The 18,651-nt window shown below is 38.9% G+C and overlaps 1 protein-coding gene across 3 annotated transcripts in view; it reads left to right on the top strand.

Moving 5' to 3' along the window:
• Nucleotides 1-457: 457 nt before the first annotated feature.
• LOC122061091 (histone H3-lysine(4) N-trimethyltransferase ATX1-like) overlaps nt 458-18,651 on the top strand; it is a 54,495-nt gene continuing 36,301 nt past the window's right edge. The window contains exons 1-6 of one of the 3 annotated variants that reach the window (XM_042624277.1): nt 458-1,351; nt 1,504-1,555; nt 1,690-1,764; nt 2,320-2,539; nt 10,298-10,421; nt 10,605-10,709. In XM_042624277.1, coding sequence (XP_042480211.1) covers nt 648-1,351; nt 1,504-1,555; nt 1,690-1,764; nt 2,320-2,539; nt 10,298-10,421; nt 10,605-10,709 — 1,280 coding nt within the window. In that variant the 5' untranslated portion in view covers nt 458-647. The remainder of the gene's footprint in view (nt 1,352-1,503; nt 1,556-1,689; nt 1,765-2,319; nt 2,540-10,297; nt 10,422-10,604; nt 10,710-18,651) is intronic. The other 2 variants (XR_006134559.1, XR_006134560.1) reach the window with 2 other exon arrangements.

Below are 18,651 nucleotides of genomic sequence, written 5' to 3' on the forward strand. Positions count from 1 at the left end.
ATAATCTTACTAAAAGATGCATCATATCCAACCAAACACAAAAACCATATACTAAGGCCATTTATTCTTCCCATTCAATAAGGTAGAAGGCACCCAACCATTCCAGCCAAACTCCCTAGTCTACTCCACTCTGGAGGCATTGAAAAGGTAACACACAAAGAAAACATATCCTTCACAGCACACACATCACCTGCACAAAGAAACACTCATGGCATGATGGCCTTGTGTCCCTCTTAAGGTTGAGCTGAGGTGTGTAAAGTAAGAAATCTCCCCTTTGTTTTAAGGGCACTTTTGAAACTAAACCTTCCCTTTGTTTTAAGGGCACTTTTGAAACTCAATTACCTTCTAAGTCTCTTTCTTGCGTTCACTACTTCCTTGAACTGCCAAGAAAGAGGCCAAAGTAGCTTATAAAGACTTTCCGAATATTATATTAAAATAAATAAATAAATAAATAAATCGGGTTCCTTCCCATTCCCCCCTTCCCCTTCGCACGGCGGGAAACGGCTTATTTTGGGGAAAGCGTCCCTCCAAAAGCCCGTCTCTCTCTTCCTTGAAAACCCTAAGAAATAAAAACAAAAAATTTAATCGAAAACAAACACAAATCAAATCACAGATTCACCGATTGTTATTGATCTTTTGCTTTTGTTATGGTCTCCTTCTCTTCCATGGCGGTGCCGTTGCAGAAGTTCATGCATGAAGAAGAAGAGACCGAAACTGGAACTCCGATAAGGTACTTACCCCTCCACCACGTTTACTCTGCTACTTCTCCTTGCGTTAGCGCTAGTGGATCCTCGAACGTTATGTCGAAGAAGGTGAAAGCTCGAAAGCTTATCGATGAACCCCTCGGTGACCCTCCTGACGATTCAGGTAAAAAAGGATCGCAGTCGTACAAGCCACCTCTCATTCATGTCTACATCAGGAGGGCGAAGAGGCCCCGGCATTGCGCGGATAAGCTCCCATTCTTCGATTCTTTGATGAAACGTGTTAAATCAGAATCGAGGAGCTTTGATGGAATTGACCCGAGTGAAGATTTTGGAGGAAATCGGTTTGGGGGTAGCGATATTGACGACATTGGAGATGGTGATTTGGGGAAGAGTCGAGCTGGTGAATCGGATATTGGGTTCAACTCGGTCAGGAACAAGAAAATCGTTAAGCGTAATAGGAAAGTGGGCAAGTATGAGCTGCTCAAATTGGGTGTAGATTCGAATGTTTTTGGGGGTCTTAATGGGCATTGGTCTTTTGAGAAGAGAGATTCTAATGGTACAAGGAGACTCAGGATGTCAAAGGGAATGCAGAAACCTGATACGCAGAAGGGATCTGCTGGTTCATCTCGCTCAAAGAGATGGGTTGAGTAAGTTTCGTTTATTTATTTTTTTAATTTTGATAATTGATGCAAGCATTATTCTCTTTCCAACTGAAATTGAAAATTTCCACTCCACATGGTTAGCCTAATTTATAAGTAGTGCTATATCGTGAAAGTAATACTTTTAGTTAATGTTGCAGGCTAAGTTTTGGAGATGTTGAACCAAACATATTCATCGGCTTAGAATGCAAGGCAAGTAGTTGTGCTGGCCATATATGCTGTGCTTTGTTTATTTTTAGCTCCATGATGTGAGTGTAATATAGTAAACGGAATAAATTATAGTCTATATGATCTTACTTTCTAACTTACAAGTTGGTTGAATACAGGTCTACTGGCCATTGGACGATGAATGGTATTCCGGTTGCATTGTTGGGTACAATTCTGACATGAATCAGCATCGAGTATGGTTCTCACCTTCAACATTTAAATTTGGTCATCATATTGTTGTTCGGATTTTTTTTTTTTTTGACACTTTGATGTGCAAAAAGTTTGAATTTGGTTGTGAAGTCTTGGTCAACAGTTGTCAAGGTGTTGCCTATGTGACAAGGTAGGGCCCAGACATGTCTAAGGCAACTGGGAGCCCTATCTATCTAGGCACCCAGACCTGTTTTAGTCTAAAAATAGGGAAATAAGGGATGAAAGGGAGAGGTGGGAGGGGAAAAAGAGGAAGAAGAAGGAAAAAAAAAAGAAAGGAAGACAAGTAAAAAAGGATAGAATAAGAAATCACATCTTAGAACAAGAATCAGCACATGGAATGCGGAAAATTTTCCTCAAAAAAGGTGCTCGCCTTGGTGCCCTGGTCTCATCTGACTGTCACCTAGGCACCTAGCAACTGCCATGGTTCACCTTGGTGCCATGAAAGCTATAGTCTTGGTTAGAACTCCTAAGTTCTGTTATCATTGAACTATGCTGTGTCTATATTGTTCCAATTCTGATCCATGATGAACAAAGTGCAGGTTCAATATGTAGATGATGATGCCGAAAGTCTAATTCTCTCAGAAGAGAAGGTCAAATTTTATCTCTCTCGCGAGGAAATGCGGCGGTTGAATTTGAGATATAGTGTTAAGACTGTGGATATTAATGGCCTGGATTATGGTGAGATGGTTGTGCTTGCTGCTGGTTTTGAGGACTGTCAAGAGCTTGAACCTGGGGATATCATATGGGCAAAACTTACAGGTTTGTTAGCTATTCTTCCTTTCCTTTTTTGGGGTAAATTGCTTTATATAATTTGAGGAGTGTTATGCTCCCAATTTACATCTCGGGCCGGCTAAAAGTTGATTGTCGTTGATTCCTGAGTACAGTGTACTTTAAAAGGTAAAACTGTATAGAAGATTTCCACTGTGCTTTGTGGTTCCTATCACACAGTTTTTTCCCATATTCACGTTGGTGTGGCTAAAAGTTGATTGTCATAGTTTCCCTAGTAAACTGTATCTTAAAAGTTTAAACTGCATGTCAGAATTCCTTTATGATGTTGTTCTTCCTACCACATAATTTTTGGTGGCTAACATTTTTAATTTGAAGTGCAGTATCCTCAAAATCAAAATTATATTGGCTCATTTGATTTTCTTTTCGATACATGAGCTCATATGAATTTGTGAGGGATGGGAAAACCTTATAGGAGATTTCCTTATTCTTACATTACATATTATTTCAATTTAATTTCACATTTCATTAAGATAGAATGGTATACTTTTTCGCAATTGTTAGCTTCATATTATATGTAGGTCAATGCATTTTTTGAATGGATAGTGATAAGACAGTTATTAGAACATCATGTCAAATGGTATAAGTAGTGAAATGGTAATGTAAGAGTATTGATTGAACATAAACCCTCAAGAATAATACCAGAACTCCAATCAAATAAGTCCACCACAAGTAGGGGAAATCTGGAAACCAGATTTAGAACAAAACCCAAACAGGGCAGAAATAAGTGAAACCTGCAGTTGGCTGTAGAAAGCTCTGATGGGGCTCCAACTTGGATCGATTGAAGATCCTATTGAGGAGAACAAAACCCTGAAATTTCTTCAGATTCTGCTGATTGGTTTGAAAGATATGGAACGTCTTGATTTCAGGTCTCAAAATAAGGAAACTAGAACAGCACCTAGGAACTTTAGATGGCCCTGAAAACCTGGTCGAGTTCCCTCCTTGGTGTCCCCTACAAACCCCTAAAAGGGCTCCGAAAAGTGACTTCTAGGTTGAGAGTCCTTGGGGAAGTTGATTAGGGTCAAAACTCTGAATCTGGGAGAGATTGATTGGCTGTTTTGTGTTGGTCTGGTCTTCTATCAGTAGTTGATCTTCAAGTTGTTGGTAATTCTGACTCAAAACACTCACCACCAAAGGTAAAGTAGGAAAATAAAAAAGCTTAGAGGGTGAGAAGTGATTGGAGAAGAAAGGGGTTAGGGGAATGGCTATCTCAGCCTGCATCTCTCACTCTCAGCTCTCACAGCTGATGAATACTACCTGTCAGGAAAATCTTTGCAAAACAGCACGAGAAAATATCATTTAATCTATTGTATCTTGTGTTACAGCAATGCCTCTTCTATAGAAGAGGTTAAAGACTTCAAAACATAATAGAAAATAAATAAGGAAACCTACTTAACCTAGGTAATGTAGGACTAGATTGGACACCCAACTAGACCTAAAACTGCAGGAACTTTTAGATCAATGAACAACCAAACCCAGCAGCAAATATATAGCAGAAAATCAGACTTCAACAACAAACCAAAATTGACAATCAATCTCAATGAACAGTAACACAGAATCGAAATAAATCAGCAGCAGTCTTAGGACTAAACCAGGAATATTAATAGCAATATAACACCTCCAATAGGTTCAGATCAACAGATGCTAACAGTCCAGAAATTCATAGCAACACAGAACAGAAATCAGAACTCAAATCATGACAGCAGGTTCTGAAATCTGGTAATCGATCCTAACACTTCAGGAATTTCAACAGAGCAGTATTAAGGAACTTATAAACACCCCTAATTAATGAGTATAATTCCAGCCCATTGGAGAACAAAGGCAGTAGTCAATCTTCAACACAGATTTAAAAAACAGAAATCAAATTCTGGACAGAGAACCTCTCGGCCAGAATTGTAAAAACCTAGAAAAAAGACCAGAAAATGGTCTGATCAGCACCAAACCGGGATCGAGTTCCCTTCTAGTTCAGCCTAACACTTGATCAAAATCTTAGGACCATCAGGTGGTCAAAACTTCCCAAACAGAAGTGGCCGACAGTGAAGAACAAAGAATGCAACCTAGAATTTCTGCAGAATGTTTAGAGCACTTACCTGAACTGCTGGAGAAGAGAATCCAATAAGAAAACCAGATAACAAAGAGACCCACCCGGACTTCTCGCCGCAGAGTGTCGATCGGATCACACACCAATCCCTAACTCTTGATCAAACACAAAGGTACAACCATGGAGAAAACCCAGCGGCAGCAACACGAAGCCTTTTTTTTTAATTGTCAAAATCGTGGGCTACAGTAGCAGCCCTACTTTATTTATAATGATGGGGTGTTAGATTACAAAGAGTAGAAGGTCAAAGCTTCTAAATATTGACTGACTAAACTACTAACATGTAGTTACTAAAATTAGAAAATTGTAATATAAAGAAATTAGAAACTAGCTTAAACAGAAATTAGAAACTACCAATGACTTGAAATTAGAAACCAATTTAGGACTGAAAAATAGAAACTAAATAACTAATTAGTAACTCCATCAGCAGCCCAAATCGTGGGCTGACTTGGACCAGATCTTGGGTCGACCTTGGTCTACCCAGTCAGCCACTTGGGTCGACCTTGGTCTTGGTTCTTCTCTTGTAGACCCTTGTCGGTACTGCATCATTAGGATGTTAACTTTGTTCACTAACTAAAAACAAACATAATTGGGCTCTTATTTTGAATTTCTAAAAGACAACGTACGACTCCAACATGGAGTTGAGTTAAATAAAGCAACAGATCATATCAAGAGTAGGATTCTAACTAAACTAATGAAGTAAATCTCGTTTTCCTACTTTCTACCCATATTTAAGGCCCATTAAAGTGGCCTATTACAATCCCATGGGATCAAAGGCCCAACATCTACATAACCCAACCCAAGGCTTATTTCTAATAAAATAAACCCTTTAAGTGACTTATCTTCATCAAATGGGCCCCTTGAAAAGAAAATATAAAAAAAAAGTCAGGATTACATTGTATCTATACGAGGATACCCTTGTTACAGGGCTCTTTTGTTTATAGTGTCAGTTGGAGGATTTCAATCTCCATTTGTTGAGCTGGTCTGACTGCAGCCAAAATCTTATCCTCCTGATATGATAGTCTATATGCGTAGATAATTGATTGCTTCTAAGCTGCCTTCAATCAGCATACTTTAAGAATCATGAGAAATAGCTATATGTGCATGTTAGAGATTATGACTGATTCTGGAATTGCGGTTACAAACACATGCAATCAGTATTAAACTACTCATAATATATATTGCTTTGTAATTGTTTCTAGTTAGAGTTTTAGGCCAGATTCTTGAGCAGTGAAGAACTGGTTTAAATGATTCAAGGGATTTTTGTATTAATCGTGTACTGTGTACTTATTGCTTAGTTGAGTGTGGCAGAACCACGCCTTTAACCCAAGTCAATTCATGAGATTTTTTAAATCCACCAGTGAAATACACACAAATATGTGCAGGATCATCATTAGAACCATCGTGCTGCAAAACCTGAAGAAATAGACTGAGGAATGACCGGGTTAGAGCTGATTTGAGAGTTACCCTGGTTCAAGAAAAGCTCTGTGAATGTTGCTGAAGGTGGTTTGGACATGTCCAAAGGAGGCCTTTGGATGCTCCAGTACGAAGGAGTGATTAGATCCAAATGGATGGAGTTAAAAGGGCTTGGTGCAGGTCGAAAATGACCATTGATGAATTGGTATGGAAAGACATGCAGAAGCTTGGTCTTGACCCTAGTATGACATAAAAAAAACTGTTTGGAGGGCAAAGATCCGTATTGCCGATCATTCGTAGGTGGGATGTCCCAGAGGTGTTGATTTGCTTTGTTCCTTTTCTCTCTTCTCTTTTTCCTCTTCTTTTTCTTTTTCCTCTTGTAGATGACATGCAGAAGCTAGGTCTTGACCCTAGTATGACATAAAACAAAACTGTTTGGAGGGAAAAGATCTGTATTGCCAATCGTTCGTAGGTGGGATGTCCCAGAGGTGTTGATTTGCTTTGTTTCTTTTCTCTCTTTCTTCTCTTTTTCCTCTTCTTTTTCTTTTTCCTCTAGCAGATTCCTGTAGCCGACCCCATTAAGTGGATAAGGCTGAGCTGTGTTGTTGTTGTTGAGTCTACTGCTGTACTTGATAGAATGATGGGTCACCTATACCTGATTTGGGAAGAGAAATGGTTGATCTGTACTGAACCATGGACCGTGGGGGAATAGTTGTGTATTGTGATGTTGGTTTCAATCTTATTTTTTCTTGTGTTGACCATTGAGTGAATGCAAACATGCATTACTGGATAACTGATTAATTGTCCCAACACTCTGGGGCTTGGGGCGATACTTTGCTGCAACTATATTTGCTGGACAACAGGTATCTCTTGTGGTATATGTGTGTGTATGTGATGCATCTTTGTCTTTGTCATGCATGGTTTGGAATTTCGGTTGAAATGACTGAAATTTCACGGAATATTTATGTTTCAAGAAGCCTCGAAATGAAACAAGGGTCGACCCTACAGGCCTACCAGATTTCGATAATTTTTGGTCATTTCGGTGAAATTTCGACTCACTACGGCAGAATTTTGAGCTTTTGCCCCTTTTTGCCTGAGAACTCAACTTCTAGAAAACCTCATTTTTTTAAGCAGGGTCCTTCATTTTGCTACTGAATCAAGACTTGGTATTTGTATAGCTGATTTAGAAAGTTTTTTCCATGCCTTGAATACAACATCATCATCTGATGAGGTAAGCTAGCCTGAAGTAACAAACACTAGCAAACCTATGAGAAGCCATAATCAAAGTGAAACAGAAAATTGAGAATATGGCAGAAACTCAAAAGGACTAGAACTAGCAAACCATAAATATGATGGGGCTGAAACTAATATATAATAGAGGCCCTAATTGGGTGGGTATGTGGTTAAAATACCAAAGCCAATTGACTGTTAGATTAATATATATGAGCATGGACTGAAAATTGAAACTGAGAAAAATCAGAAAATAGCAAGTAAGGAGAACTTGAATAACTTTCGATCCATCTGTATGATGGTGCTCAAGTTTTGGTCGAATGGAGTCGAAGGGGAAGGGAATAACATATCCAAAATCCAGCCTAAGTCAATGGTTAGATGTTCTGAAATCACAGGCAAAGACTTCAGACTCATAGGTTAAGTAACCCTATTGCAGATATGAAACAGCACTTAAAATCAACAGAAGATAAAGAGAACTTGGAGAGCAATATTAAAGGATTAGGTAAACACAAAAGGACAAAAATCACCTAGTAGAAGGCCACAGTGGAGTGAGAAAGTTGCTGGAAAACCTGCAGAACACTGGAAAAAAAAGAGAGAAGAAAAGCAAAAAAGAATAGGAATAGATGTGGCTTGGCTTCACCACCAAAGTCTGCGGTTGGGCTTCATCTCCTTGGCTGTGACTGATTCACAACAGTGTACTCACTCACATAGAGCTAGTTTTCTAAAACATCCAAATTGTTGGGCTAGTGTGCCCATCTCCTTTATTTGTAATATCCAGTGGCCAGATTAACAATAATAGTAACTCTCCTTGCTACTTTGCTGCCAAGTAAATTCTAGTGTAGAAACTAGGATGGAATCCTTCTAGTTCTAGAGGATCGGTTGCTATTACGTGCAAATCAGAAAATAAAAAAATTAGAAACTTCTACTTAATATCTATCTTAACCACTAAGTGACTCATTACATGGAATTAGCAACAAAATATTTAGTTAACTACTAAGAGATACTTTGCAGTTCCAGATCTCCAACCCATACAAGCTGGCTTAATGGGACCCATGCCTGTCCTTGTAAACAGTACCATGTGAACATTACCACCAAACCTTCTTCTTCCTTGAGCTGCAGCAAAAGAGAAACAAATAACCAGTAGACATCAAGCTTGAAGAAGAGAGGGAGAGAAGAAAGAGAGAGAACCATTGGAAGAAGAAAGAACAACTGAAGCCCAGTAGATTCAGTGATGCAGTTGGTCATTGGGTTTAGGGATATCTTTTGATTTGATTCGTTTCTTTCTTTCCTTTTTAGAGTTAGAACTTAGTTTGGTGGTATTCTTATTCGAGTGAGATTTTATTTCTATTTTTAGACTTAGATGCAAGTTTAATTCCATTTCAGATTAGGAAGGTCAGTTTTTGAGTCTTTATATACGGTTGTGTAGTCCATTGTTGACAGATTTTTGGAACAGAATATTGATTTGATTGAATATTTCTTTGTTTGGAAACCATGGCCATGAGTGCGTACCTCTTACTTCCCTGCTCTTCTTCTCTTCTTTCCTGTATGTCTTCCTTGCTTTCCTGTTTTCTGTCTTCCCTGTTACTGTTCCAGGCGGTACTTGCAGCCACTGAAGGTGGTTCGATCTGCTTTGATTCTGCTGCTTCCAGTCTGAAATTTTGGGCATAAGCTTTCCTCCCTGGGGCGATTTAAACCCTAAGTTCCATCCCAAGCTCCTGTGAGTCAGTGGACAGCATATCTGAAACCAGAACTCAGATTTGAGTTTTCCACCAGGTTCTGGTCACAGGACTCTTCCCGAGATTGTTGTTGTGTCTTCTTCTGATCTGATATTGGATACAATCAAGAGTGATTTGATGATCGATCTCTCTTCCAATATTTTGGTTCGATTGAATTCCTTCTGGGTGAGTTCTATTAGTCGAAACCAGCAAGGTTCCGCCATAGCTGGATTCGTGAGGTTGATGGTAACCAAGTATTGAACCCCATTTAGTCCTCGTTTGATTCTTGTTTTACCCCTAAGCCCCTGTCCCTTGTTTTACAGTAAAACCCTTGCATTTAAAACTTTATTTCAGTTAACCCCATCACCATATTAATTTCCCGAACTAAAATTTTCTTTTGGGATTAATTCCAGCTCTATCCCCATTTAGTTATTTCACTTTAAGAGGGTTTTAAATTATACCAGAAGTTACAAGATTGCCACTGGTTTGCTTAGGTTGAATTGTTTGTTCTTTTGTGGGACCATAAGTGAGATTCCGACTTTGGAATCTGGATCCGCATCATTCAGTACGTTACTATCATGGTCCACCCCCAGTACTTATAATATTAGGTCATGTACTCTTAGTAGGAAACCTTAAGTCTAATTACAAGGAATGAAAATAATTAAAGACAAAACAACTCTGACTTGACGTAAACCATGACAGGGACAGTCCCCTTATTGTGATAAAAAACAACTAAACAGAGTACCGCAGGGTCTGCCAATAATACCCCTGCAGTACATATCTCAAAAATCATCATTGAAATTCATTATTTATCAAAAAAGAAGAACTGATTTCTACTACCACTCGTTAGGGGTGTCAAAATCCAACCCAAATCGGTTGGACTGACCGACCGAATGGCCCAACTGAAACCGGAAGCTGAACCCGGAAGCAAACTGATAGGAAACAGAAAAAAGGAAAAAATTATGTTGTATTACTGTTTTTTGAAATACTTGTATGTAGCACCGAAACTGGTATTGGATTGATAATAATTCGAGAAGAGGAAAAACCGATAAAAACCTAGACCAAAATTGACTGAAATCAAACTTCAGCTTAATGGTTTGGTTTCGGTTTGGCTCAGTACTATACCGAAATTGGGTCGGCGGCTTCAGCCCAACTGAAACCAGTCTGAACCGACCGATTGATACCCTTACTAGTTACTTTTGTAAAGTACATGTCCATCACTCTTATTGTTTGTGTTGTAGAAGCACCTCAATGTTTGCCATTTTTGTGCAGGTCATGCTATGTGGCCAGCAATAGTTATGAATGAGGCAGATATTAGTGCTCGTAAAGGTTTAAAGCCAACTTCAGCAGAGAGATCAATTCCGGTGCAATTTTTTGGAACCCATGATTTTGCCAGGTTTGTAGGTACTTTGATGTATGAAGAGATTTTTAGAATTTGACTGTGTCCTTGCAATTATGCGGTGTAAAACTTCTTTATGCTTCGTGCTGATATTGAGGATGCAAATGGTGGGCTTTGGTTTTTACTCAATTGTTCTAAATAGACCACACTTTTTTGGTTTGCCCTTGTGGTGATTGCCAGGATCAATATGAAGCACGTCATCTCATTTCTCAAAGGCCTTCTTTCTTCTTTCCATCTGAAGTGCAAGCAGACAAGCTTCCGTCGAAGCTTAGAAGAGGCCAAAATGTAAGGCTATTTATGAGAATCAATTTCCTTTTAGTAGCTTATGTCACCATATTTTTACTGCAGGGTCATGTATTCAGGAAGAAGGCCCTTAGTTATTTGCTGAAATATTTTGACGTGATATAATGAAGAGATTTCCCTATTTCGGGTGTTTTTATTGCATCGTTTTAGCATAGCCAGAGATTACATTTGCATCCATCGGAGTATGTGACACTGTGACTGTACGATGCCTTTGCTGTCTACACAGTTGATAATATCTGCCAGTCTCCAAGGATTTCCTTCTCATCCATCTTTCCAATAGCATCTGTCAGGGTCTCTTTCCACCTCCAGGTTAATGAATACTTATCTTTTTAAGGGCTTGGGGAACAAATTTGGTATATGCTTATCTAGATTAATCTGGACGAAGTGCAACTAAAATCACCTTCTCCTTTTGATCAATTTCGGAACACCCTCTTCCCACACCCCCCCCACCCCCCAAAAAAAAAAAAAAAAAAAAAAAATTCTGGCTTGCCTTGTATATCAAATAGTATGATCATTGAAGTCAGTTTTTCACCAATCTGTCCTCTGGTTCTCAATGTCTCATCTGTGAACAATCCAAGGCTCAGATTCTGAGCTGTAAGAAAATCCTACTGAGGTTAGGACATTCAAGTACAGTGCCATAGAATTGGAAATCAGTCTCAGAGAACAACCAGAACAGATGTTTTAAAGAGATATATATGCTGGAATATCAGTAACAGCAGCATAAACAAGTAATTGAAATCAGAATTCAAAGAATTAAAGTTAGAAATCAAAGACATGAAACAATATCAGAAACAGATAATCAGTAAACAAGAGAAAGTAGAACCAGATACATTGGGACAGAATACTCCACCGTGAGCCCTATATTATAATTATTTGACTTGAAAACAGTATATGGACAAGTATGCCTTTGACATAACCACATTACATATAAGGGTTAAATCACACAACAACAACAACAAAATAGAATAGAATAAACAGAACCTGTGAAGAAGAGAATTGAGAGAGAGAGAGGTGATATCCGACCTATCAACAGTTATATACTTTGAGTAGGATTCTAAATACATAATATGAGGACACTAAAGCCTAATAGGAAAGTCTAACTAACAAAAGATAACTGGTAACAACTACCATCCTATGTTATGGAGGTCTATGGACACCCATAGATCTCCAACCGACACATACTCTAATACTCCCCCTCGGTAACAGAAAGTTCCAGCTTGGACCAACAACAATTCCAACAAGAGCAGAGAGAACTCCAATCAATAATCATAAAACCAACAACAATATTAGCTCAAACACATCATACATCAGTAGGTAAAGAAAATGTCATGTCGAATAAACCAAGAAAAACCACCAGCAAGGAACAACAGCAACACCAAAGTCCTTCCCAAAGAAGGCACTCCAACAAAAGTGTAGCATCCAATAACTACATCACAAGTCCTTCCCAAAGAAGGCATTCCAACAAAAGAGTAGCATCCAACAGCTACATCAAAAGACCTTCACAAAGAAGGCACTCCAACAAAACTATAACAGCCAATAATTGCATCAAAATCACTCATGAGCCTCAAAAGAGGTGTCCCTAAACCAAGTAGCAGCATCAGGTGGCTGTACATACCAAACAGCATTAGGTTGCATAATATAACCATCTTCAAAAGATAAATAGTTGCTGAGGGCACGAACAAATAAACAGTTATAATCGTCATTGAAATAATCTTGGGCAGATATGAATCTCCACTGATGACTGATTTGATCAGATAATAACAATAATCTCCCCCCTTACGTGTAACATTATAAGTGGACAAATAATTCCAATAATCGGCATCTCAATGGATGAGCAGCATAAGTAATCCCATAATCATGAGCATAAAAATAATTTCCAATCTCCCTCGCACGGTATCAAATATGAATAAATAATCTCCAACCGCTACGTCAGGACAGATGAGCATCAAATAAAATGTCCAACCAAAAGCAATCGCGACCAATATCCTCCAATAATAGCAATTAGACCACCATTTCATGCAAGTACCCATTTTCCAAGAAAAAGCTATCAACCCCAATGATGCGATCTAGGGAAATATACAAACCAATGGTAATTCTATAAATTCTGGCAATACATGAGCATCCAAACAAATATACCAAACAATGCAATTTGGTGTTCCAAGATCTGATACCAATTGATGCGGATCCGGGGTTCCAAAACCCTACTCGAATCGCTTATGTGACCATAAGAATGGTAGATAGCGTAGATTAAGAGTTTGGGTGGCAAATCCGTAATATCCGAAGCAAAACATGCCTTAAAAGTAAGTAAATAGAAGCTGGGGTAGTTATGGAATTCAAACTTTAAAAGAATGAACTGTTCTGGAAATTAAAGGAGAATGGATGTAAATAGTAAAAGTAATCGGCCCCTTACTTGTAAATCCATGAAATCTTCCTTCTTCAACCTTAGACTAGAACTCTGAAACCAGGGACAACGAAAATCCTCAAATTGATCTAGTGCCTCATTATGGACTCCAAATCGCAAGAGGAAAACAATGGCAAGTTTGTATTCCCCAACTCTATTGAACGCTGATGGATGGATTCCAGATCTAAAAGGTTGAAGCAATCAAATTCTGCAAGTTGTTTCTGGCAATAGAAATTCTAGGGTTTGAGTTGCTTGGAGACCAACTTCCTTCGATCAAAAGCACGTGACCAACAGAACCCTATCGAAGGAGATCGAACCACCTTTGCTGGCTGCAAGTGTCGAGATGGATCGTAGCTTGCGATCTAAGTGGTAATAGGGGGCACGCAGCAATATAGGTTTTTTTCTTCCTTCGACAATCGTACAACGAAAATACTTCAGCGTGTAGGCGGAAATCAGGCAGAACCCCTTCTACCAGCGACATTAAATCAGAGGAACCCTACTACAGTCGAAGCACTTAAACTGAAGGTGAAGCACATAGCATCAAACAAAAAATCAATCAACACCAGCGGCAATTAGCAAAAGCTCCAGATTTGAAACCAAAACCAGCAACAATTTGTAAGAAACCCTTGTAGCAGAAGCAACTATAAACTTCGATCAGCATTAAAACATTAACCAACCAGCAGTACTGGCAAGGTGTCAAACATCCTTCAAATACTCCATAGGCAATGATAGCATCAACAGACGAACTTCCACAAACGAGGAACAGGAATAAGCAAATGATAATCGAATTTTTTTTACCAACAGTAGACAAACACAGAATACTTTTTCTTCTTCTTCTTCATGGCTCCAATACCATGTGAAGAAACTAAACTAGAACCTGTGAAGAAGAGGATTGAGAGAGAAAGAGATTGCTGGAGGAAGGCTTGTGCGATAGGTGATATCCGACCTATCACCAGCCAATCTCTTTATATTAAATCTGAAAACAATTACATACTCTGAGTAGGACTCTAAAGACATAATATCAGTAGGACTCTAAAGACTAATAGGAACATCTAACTAACAAAGATAACTTGTACCAAATACCATACCATGGTATGGAGGTCTATGGACACCCATAGACCTCCAATCAACACATACACTCTAACAAACATGAACTTAACAAAGTATGCTAGAACTAGGAAACGTATGAATTCAATGTAACGGTAAGAATCTGAAACAAAAAATTAAACAGAATCCTGCAGTGGCAGCAGAACTAGAACCTGATGGTAGAACTCAAGAACAGACCAGAACTTGAAGTTTAGCAGAGGTTGATCTTAGGTTGGAGTCCTGAAATCAAACCTGAAAACAGAATCTAGGACTGAAACTAAATTAAAATGGAGAATATTAATAAGGAGAAAAACAAAGAAAAGATTAGAAAAGATATGATCAGCAATCTCCACCTAATCTGTAGGCTGGAATCCCCACCAGTGCCCCAATCTTGGAATCACCACCGGGGAGCAAATTGAATCACCACGGTAGGGAGCATTACCACAGAACCAAAGGGCTGAAAGCCAAATTCATTATTCAAATTCGTGTGCAGGGTTGTAGCCACTTACAAACTTATATAAAAGACTCAAAAGAAATTAAACTAACCCTGAAACTCCTCCAGCCAATAGCTTATATTGTAGGTAGTCTACTGCTACTAAAACTTTTCCTAACATTATGGCAAGTAGCTTAAACAAGGCTAGACTCATAGAGACCTAATTAGACTAACTAGTAAAGTAAATCACGTTGTCATCTCTCCTACACATATTTTAAGTCCATTAATGTTCCCTCAATAATAACAACACAACTCAGCCTTATGCCAATTAAATGGGGTCAGGTACATGGATCTGATTTAGAACGAAGGAAAAGAAAAAGAAAGAAGAGTAGATAAAGGAGAAAAGAGAGAAAGAGAAAGAAAGGGGAGCGAATAAACGAAGTACCGCAACCCCTCTGGGACATCCCACTTACTCACCATCGGCAACTTGGATATTTTCCTTCCAAGCAGCTCTGTTAGATGCCATACTAGGGTCAAAACCTAGCTTTTGCATGTCTCTCCTTACCAACTAGCAAATTGTCATTTTTGGCTTGCCTCGAGCCCTTTTGGCTCCATCCATTTGGATCTGATCACTGCTCCGTGTTGGAGCATCCTCCTTTGAACATGTTCAAACCATCTTAATTGACATTCTCTGAGCTTATCCTGAATCGGGGCAACTCCCAAGTCAGCTCTTACCCTATCATTCCTCACCCTATCTCTCAAAGTTTTGCCACACATCCATCTCAACATCCTCATCTTTGACTCACCCAACTTATCTATGTTACGCTTCTTGAGTGCCCAGCATTTCGTGCCATACATCCTTGGCTATTACAATAAAAAACCATTGGACCAAAGGCCCAATATGTATAGAAACAAACCCAAAGGCTTATTTCCACTAAAATAAGCTCACTTCTGCTGATTTATTCGCATCAATTCTTCCTGGCTTAAACAAACTTGTGGATGAATTTTGAAGCAACGCCAAATCCAATCCGCACAATCATCTTTCAATATGAAGTTGAGTTTTGACTTTCCTCAAACATTCAGAAGGAAATCAGCAACCCTCTGTAGTCCTTCCATGGTTTCCGATTCAAAGTGGACCTCAGAGTTTTTCTCCTCATATTTCACTAAGATATTGAGCAAAATCCACAGAATCCATATTGTGTTACGTAGCTTCAGCAGTGAGAACATGAGAAAAATTGATGTGATAATTCTGCTAATTTGTGAACTTCTGTCTTCCATCTCAGAATCATTGGGGAGACACACTCAATGTCTCCCTCTAAGTCTAGAAAGACCCAAACACCTCCAAGAGAAAGCATCCACCATTCTATCTGAGATAAACTATGTTATATGATCCCTATCAAAATTCAAGGCTGTAAAGATCTTTAATGCCTTAGATGACAATGTTTTGTTGTTAAGATTCCAAAGGTCAAGGCTTTGAGTTTTAATTGTTACTCTGATTAATGTATGTACGCTAAGGGTGTCAAATCGGAACCAAATCGAAAACCGAATCCAATTCCGGACCGAATACCTTGAACCGAATCAAACCGATTACAATTTGGTTACATCCTGGATCTGAAATGAGTGTTTATGATTCGGTTCGGTTTGGACTTGGATCTATGTTAAGAACAAGCGGTTTCTAATTGAAACCGAACCGAATAACTTGATGTAACTTTTTCCTCTTCTTAAAAACTAAACATTTGACATAACTTAAGTAGAAACCTGAAGTAATTAATCACTTAAATTGTCTTATAGAGTTATAGTTATAGTCTAAGTTCAAAACACTCTTTTGTTGGGGAAGACCAACAATCTAGTGAATGAGCATTTGTTTTTTGTCTTCTACATAGCATCACCGAATTTAAAACTGGATACTGGAACCAAATAAGAACCGAATACAAAACCCTTTATGCTTCCTTTGTGGTCTGAGCCTGAAGACATTGACCACCTCTTCTTTGCTTGTCCTGTCTCCTCCTCTATATGGAAACTTGTTCTCTCCAAATGCTGGCCAGTTAACCGAAGAATTCTCCCCCTTCAAAGAGAGTGGACATGGATGGATATGACTTTTCAAGGAAAGACCATTTGTGACTATGTGGGCAAGCTTGCCTTCTGTGCAACGATCAATCAGATTTGGATGGAGAGAAATCATAGGAAATTGACCTCCAACTCTCAGCCGCTTGGCAAGATTTGGAATTCCATATTCTTTGATGTCAACACTAAGGCTTCTAAAGTCTCCTACACTTGTTCCCTTTCCCCCAGAAATTGTCACATTGTTACTTCCTGGGAGCTTCCAAGCTCTGTGCTCAGGAATTTTGTTCCCCTTGAGGGCTTGCTTTCTCTCTTCCCCCTCCCCTCTTTATAGGGGCTGTTTGTATCTTTTCCTTCCTCTTTGTTTATAAAATTTTCATTCACCCAAAAAAAGAACCGAATACAAAACCCAAATAGGAACCGGAACCGCACCAGAACCGGATAGGTTCGTACGAGTACTGATTTTCAAAACCGAGACTGGACCTGGTCCGGTTCTGGATCACACTAACAATCCTTGAAGCCGAGACCGGAACTGGGCCGAATGCTTGGTTCCGGACCGATTGACACCCTCAATGTATGCCTTGTGCCACAGAAAACTTGTTTCCTGTTTGTCCTTCATTTCTGGGTTTAAGTTCAACTAACAATTGTTTCCATGATTATTGAATTTGGCTAAATTATGAGTAGTTCAACAATTGCAGGATTCAGGAGCTAAAATTTATAGATAATGTTCCCTTCTGAAATTGTAAATGTTTATAGGTGTAGTCATTGCACAGAATCGGTTGATCAATTTCATTCAGCTTAGTATGTTTTCATTTGAAAGACTTCTCATCTGTGCACAAATTGTTGTAAAAATAAACTAAAATATTTTAGTTTTGACATGGCAGTAAGCCATTAGTTAAATTCATGGCTTAAAAAACTTGCTCAAATTTAAGAAATTTCGGTGATTTCAAAGGCCCGAGACGAAACGCCTGGCAAATTGAGGGATAAGCTGAAATTTCGAACTCATACATTGTTTCGGAAATACGTCTTTTGGGGGTATTATTTATACCCTGTTTCGAGCCTGTCTGATTGAAATTTTGACCAGACTCATCTGTTTCGCCTGTGGGAAGCAGAAAACCCACTTTTCTTGCTAATTTTTGCCACCTTACCTCTACACACTGGTGGAATACGGTGCTGGGGGGTTGCCACGTCACTCCAACGACATAATTTCCTGCATATTGGTGTAGAATAGGCAATATCACAGGACGTATGTAGGGTTTGGCATATATTGTCATCAAGAGTGCAAATTCAAACCAACTTTGTGCGACTTTTCTTGCAATATAGAAGTTTACAACTTTACATACGTTAATATAGGCTAAAATAAAGTTTCCCTGGAGTAACGGAGCTTAATATGGACGTTTGCTCCCCAAAATGGCCAACCGAGACATACTGGCAAAAATTGCACTGTTTCGGTGAAATTTCAGCCATTTTGGCATATTTCGGTCATTTCGGTCAGGCTGAAGCGAGACGGATATCCACGTTTTTAAATCTTGTTTAGGTTGACCACTTCATAGTATAGACTTTCAATCCTTCCTTTACTGGTACACTCATTGTTTAAGTGTTTGATTAGATTATTATCTCTGCCATATGCATCTTTGGAACTTAGATGGGATGAAGTTTTGTACCACAAACAACTCATTAGAAAAAAAAAGGGGGAAAAAGGTACTAAACATTCCAGAAATCCCAAGGGGGTGGTTCAGTTGGTAAAGACCAACTCTTCACAATAAAGAGGTCGAGAGTTCAACTCTCCTTGGGGCCTACCAAAGAAATTCAAGAAACAGTATTTATGTAGTGAACTTGGGCCTGAGGATTTGTTGAGTTGATTTGAGATTGGATCTTGATTTTATGAGAGCATTTTATTATCACTTGAACAATTAGCAAACATCAGAGTCTGAAATGATGTT

The sequence above is a fragment of the Macadamia integrifolia genome, chromosome 14, assembly GCF_013358625.1.
Source record: "Macadamia integrifolia cultivar HAES 741 chromosome 14, SCU_Mint_v3, whole genome shotgun sequence".
Classification (NCBI taxonomy): domain Eukaryota; kingdom Viridiplantae; phylum Streptophyta; class Magnoliopsida; order Proteales; family Proteaceae; genus Macadamia; species Macadamia integrifolia.